General features: G+C 33.0%; 1 protein-coding gene across 1 annotated transcript in view; it reads left to right on the plus strand.

Annotated features, from left to right (window-relative positions):
* The window catches only part of TNPO1 (transportin 1), a 94870-nt gene that overhangs the window by 76833 nt on the left and 12037 nt on the right, over nt 1-6000 (plus strand). The window contains exons 19-22 of the mRNA XM_044916897.1: nt 1179-1277; nt 1499-1594; nt 4436-4511; nt 5392-5491. Of these exons, the coding sequence (XP_044772832.1) occupies nt 1179-1277; nt 1499-1594; nt 4436-4511; nt 5392-5491 (371 nt within the window). The remainder of the gene's footprint in view (nt 1-1178; nt 1278-1498; nt 1595-4435; nt 4512-5391; nt 5492-6000) is intronic.

A 6000-nucleotide genomic window follows, 5' to 3' on the forward strand; every position in this document is an offset into this window, starting at 1 on the left:
CTGCCTTCAGCTCAGGTCGTTATCTCAGGGTCCTATGATCCAGCCCCGCATCGGGCTCACTGCTCAGCGGCCAGTCTGCTTCTCCCTCTCCCTCTGTGATCTCTCTGGTTTTCACACTCTCAGTCTTTTAAAAAAATAGGGCGCCTGGGTGGCTCAGTTGGTTAAGCAACTGCCTTCGGCTCAGGTCATGATCCCGGAGTCCTGGGATCGAGTCCCACATCGGGCTCCTGGCTCAGCGGGGAGCCTGCTTCTCCCTCTGACCCTCTCCCCTCTCATGCTGTTTCTCTGTCTCTCTTTCTCTCAAATAAATAAATCTTTAAAAAAATAAATAAGTCTAACTTATTGGGGATTTAAAAAGATGCTACTCTAATTCTTGATTTAACAGTGAGAATATAGACATAGAGACGTTTCTCATACCAGTGTATTATTACCGTGAGGTACAAACCGTATAGGGGAGGCAGGATAATTACTTGATTCTTTCTCTTTGTTTACCAGTTTTCAAAATAATGAATTGATTCCCAGCATCTTCCACAGGTATCTATATTGTGTTTCGGAGTTCAGTTTTTGTTTGTGTTTGGTTCTTTTTTGAGTGTCAGTATGAATTCATGATGCTCAAATTGTCCTACCACTGGCAGTGGGAGCTTAATCAAACTGGCTCCTTAGTCCTTCCTGGTATGACAAAATAGTCCAGGCTTGTTTTGTACATTTCCTGCCTTTAGCCTGCAATGAGACATTTCTCTGAGAGCCCTCATTCCTTGTAAGTGGAAAATGATATTTAGAGACCATAATCTGAGCACTAAGGTCAAAGTTACTTTAAAAGCCAAAATCATTGATTTTTAAAAAAAATTTGTGTGTGTGAAAAACTAGCTTTGAAGAAAGTTGTATCATGTTTTCCTCATTTTTAATTTGATTTTTTTCCGTCTGATGATGAGCGATTACTCTGACCAACTCATTTTAAAATAGATACCTAAAATAGACCAAAACTTATGTTTCCTGGTCTACTTCATAGAAAGTTCAGTGGCCAAATAATGCCTTTTTCACTTTATATACTGTCAAACTTTTTAAAAATTGCTATTTCTTGCCTAGATTTCAGTTTCCACCTAGTAGATTTCCTTTAAAGCACAGTACACTGCTGTTGAAAAGTTTACTACATAGTTGTTAAAAAATTTTTTTTCTAGCTGATTTCATGCCTATACTGGGAACCAACCTAAATCCAGAGTTCATTTCAGTCTGCAATAATGCCACATGGGCAATTGGAGAAATCTCCATTCAAATGGGTAAGACCTTTCTCCCCTTTAAAAGCACTGTAAATTTTTAGATGTCTTAGTATTTTTGTAATTGCTTTTTCTCTTTAACTTAAGTGGGTTTTATACATATATATTTATTATTAATTTATTATTAACCTATGTCACAGTTAATAAAGGGAGCAAGGTATTTTATGTTGATATTTTAACATTAAAATTTTTCTCTTTTGTTTTCTCTTTTGGGGGTGATTTAGGTATAGAGATGCAGCCTTATATTCCTATGGTGTTGCACCAGCTTGTAGAAATCATTAACAGACCCAACACACCAAAGACGTTGTTAGAGAATACAGGTACCATATGACTGAACTGTTAATGGTGAAGAGAAAACTATTTGCCTTTTAAAGTTAAGATGCGTAGAGAAACCAAAGCAAAGCTAGCTTTAGAAACCCAGCTTATCATTAACAGCTGTTTGAGATTTCAGTAATGATATGTACTGTTCTAACTGTATTGCATAACCAATTTTCAGAGACTTTAAAAAACATTTCTCCCCTATTCTGTGTTTTAATACTCCCTCAAATGGACCCTAGCTAAAATAACTATTGAACAATATGAATTTTAATTTTATATTAATTCAGAGAGTAACTGGCAGCTGGGAAGTAATTTTTTTTTAATCTATTAAACTGTGGCCAAAAATAGACATCAGTGTAGGGGCTAATTGGTTAACAATGGCATGTGTATTTTGTATTTCATTGTATATTTTCCTTCAAATTGAGAACTTAGGCAGTACCTTGTAGGATTTTTATTCAGGAGGCTTGTTTCTCTTTTGCATTTATAGAGAGCATGTTGATATTAAAGAGTACCTTCCATACTATAGAACACATTTCAGGGTGATTTCTTTCCACCCTCCCTGATTTTTGTTAATAATGATAAAAGATGTGAATTTTGTTTTCAATCAGGCACATCCTTTTCTTTATATAACTAAGATAATTCCAGTAAATATATTCATAGTCAGTGAGGGTTTTACCAAAATACTGGACAAAGATTAAAATAAGGTCTTCTAAATAAGAAAACTTTGTTTTCAAAGACATTTTAATTTTATATTTTTTAATTATAGAAAGTGTATTTTTAATGTGATTAAAGTTGATATGTTTATTGGTATGGAAGGAAATCTTTGAATTAAGAAACAGTTATATAGCTGTTTGGCTGTATGGGTACTGTTTATATCATAAAGTGAATTAGATTTTCTTGCTGAAAAGTACAAAAAATCTATGTATGGTTATGAAATCTTGTCAGGTTTTTATCTCTTTAGAATGCAGTACCTATACATGACATTCAGATTTGGAACACTTGCCATTATAAAATTACTGTTGAACCTAAAGAAATTTCCTATTTATTTTTAAATGTGAATGCATAACTGCAGATAAATGTTGAATGTAATGTATATTAAAGTTTCTTGTGGGATATCAGCTTGTGAATTTGTTAAGACAGTTCCTTTAACAAATTGGCTTTATAAGTTTATATGCTAAGTATGATTCTAATCTAAACCAAAAAGTAGTTGATAATGCCCATCAAGTTGACAGATTCAATTGATATGATTGAAAAACACTTGTGATTCACTGGATTAATCTTATCACAAGGGGCTGCAAAAAATGTTTCCATTATTCCTTATCCAAAAGGGGCGGGTGGATGTTAATTACAAAAATAAAACCGTTGTCAATGGCTAATGTTTGTAGATTTTAGCAACTTAATTACCGTTTTCTTAATATTTCATAAAGCCAATTCCTTAGTGTATGCAGTTATTTGCTCTTTTTCCAATTAGTATATCCTACACTGAACTTTTTCAATGGACCATCATCTGCTTTATCGCATGTTTCATTGGATTGTTCATACTTGCCTGTTTAATGAGAATGTTGCATAGTTTGTGTCTTTTGAACATAGGTTTTCTTTCTCTTGCTTCATATGAATCTGCTGGATTTTAGTATTATCTGTGTAGTTTGCTTCAAGTAATCCTTAAACATTTTTCTTTACCCCCCCCCACCCTTTTTTTATGAAAGGTTAACCTGTAAGTTTTTGAGAGAACACCATTAAAGCACCTTATGGTTTGTTTTCTGTTTGTATTTTTTTTTCCCGTTGTGTATAAATGTATTTATATGTATGTACCTTTGAATTGCAGAATGCAGTTCTGAGTTGCAACTTCTTTTAGCTCTTCGTAAGTTTAAGGACTTCCTGAATGAATTTTGATGGTGAATATGTTTGAGTAATTCCCACTTCGAAATTTTTAAGTAAAATATTAGCATGTGATCAGTATAATGTTTTATCTAGTTTGTGCTATGCCTTTTATATAGCAAAGACAGATTATTTGTTCCTTTCGTCCACATTTCACATCATTACAGTGGACTGTAAATTTCCTTCATGTCAAATATGGTTTGTGAAATTAGTGGGCTGTTATCCAAGTTGTTACCATTATCATCACCATCAGAGGTTAATTGGAATGGAATTTGACACAGCACAGAAATTTTCTAATTCATTCATTGGTTGCATACTGCAACACCTAAAATTTGATGGTTGATTTTGATATCAGGCAACAAATGGTCCACTAGAAATGTTAACAAACAAAACTACCTAAATTGCGATTAAATTCTAGTTGATTTTGAAAGATTGGAAATCACTTATTTAAAAAGACATAGAGAAGTAATTTTAACTGTTTTAACTTCTGAGAACTGTGTTTGAGTAAACAATTCAGAAATGTAATCATTCACATTTACTAATATTTCTTGGGGGAAAAACATAGATTTCATTATTAAATTCTGAAATTTCAACTGGCTTTGAATGGAGAATCTCTAAATCCATGCATTTAATCGCTCATCTTTTTATTAACAGAACATCTTACTTGATTGAGCGAGAAAAGCAATTCATCATGGTTTTTGGTGTTCTCTCAACCTTTAAAGTTTTTTTAATTCCTTTTGTTTTCCTTTTTCCAAGAGTATGCCATATATGTTGCTGCCCCTTATTTTAGGGGGGTGGTAATAAACAGCACTGGTGAAATCTTATGTTTATTATCATACACAAATTCTGTTGGTTTCTGTTTCTGAGTTATTTGTTGTTTTTTCTTTATTTTTTCTCCTTCCCCCTCATTTGCTCATGTCTTGGTTGGCGTTTGGTGGTGTATAACCGTGATTGCGTTACCTTAGCAATAACAATTGGTCGTCTTGGTTACGTTTGTCCTCAAGAGGTGGCCCCCATGCTACAGCAGTTTATAAGACCCTGGTGTGTATTATTCAATCTTTTTTTTTTAATTCATTTTTCTTCACTCTTTCTTTCTCTTTCTATCTCACTTTTAGATATATTTTCAGTTGGTTACAAAAATCACAATCCTTAATCATTGCCAACCATGTGACTAATCTTGTCCTAGCAGGTTTGTGAGGTTTTTCAGTAGCATCGTCATGTATATTTATTTTATGTTGTGGCTAACGACTAATTGATGCATGGGATAAGATTGTCACATGCTTGCTGTGTTAAAAAGCTTGACTATACATGAAAAGCATTTAAATATCCACCAGTAAAATAAAGATGCATGCAAATTCTATAAATTTAGGTTTTTGCATTGTTTCTTTTTTAGAATTAATTTGAAAACTTGGATTGCATTAAGAAATACATGTTTAAATTACGTTATGTATAAAAACCTTATTTGCTTGTTAATGTTAAAGTTAAACATCTACACCATAAGTTGTGTAATAATAGTTTATATTGTGGCAGTAAATCCTATGTTCTGCTTCTTTCGATTGATAATCTTTCAATTCAAGTCATTTTTAGTAGTGTTTAATGGAATACAAGTCATAATGCAGTTATAAAAATTCGTAATTTACTTTTGGCTCAACCTCATTAATAGTTTAAACGGGAGATTAAAATCAACTGTCCATTTTATAGATGCAATCTATTAATAAGAAAATGTGAATTTCAAGGCTTCCACTATATTGAGATTAGATGGGCCAAACATGCAGGAAGAATGAGAAAGCTTATTATGAAAATTCTTTGAATCTAAACATTATCTATACTGTGGTGCTTATTCCATTAAATACTGTCCATTAGTATTGTGATTAAACCTGCTTTTTACTTAAATGCTAATCTCAGTTCTATAATTTAATAGGTGCACCTCTCTGAGAAACATAAGGGACAATGAGGAAAAGGATTCAGCATTTCGTGGGATTTGTACCATGATCAGTGTGAATCCCAGTGGAGTAATCCAAGTAAGATGTCACAAAGATTTTTTAACTTTTTTAATGTTCTGAATAATGAAACTTTAAAGGGTGAATTATTTTAACACTTTAATATGAAAGTATCACATATATTGCATATTTTTGAAAGATAATAAAAAATTATTTTTAAAAAGTTGTATACTTCTTAATATTTTGAAATGATAATACTTGTTTATGACTCCCTAAATCTTTTTTTGTCATGAAGTAAATAGTACATTAGGATATTGAAGTTATATTCTTGCCTTATATTAAGCCAGAGCATCTTTTATCTACATTCACTTTGTACATGCCTCCTTTCATTGAGTATCAGTTTGTTGAATTTCCAGATAGCTACACTTAAGAGAGTGACCCAAGTAGTAGGTTATTTTCTCTTATTCAGAATTAAACTTAGAAATTCAGTAGTGGGGGCACGTGGGTGGCTCAGTCGTTAAGCGTCTGCCTTCTGCTCAGGTCATAATCTCAGGGTCCTGGGATTGAGCCCCACATCGGGCTCCCTGCTC

Source organism: Neomonachus schauinslandi, chromosome 7 (assembly GCF_002201575.2).
Source record: "Neomonachus schauinslandi chromosome 7, ASM220157v2, whole genome shotgun sequence".
Classification (NCBI taxonomy): Eukaryota; Metazoa; Chordata; class Mammalia; order Carnivora; family Phocidae; genus Neomonachus; species Neomonachus schauinslandi.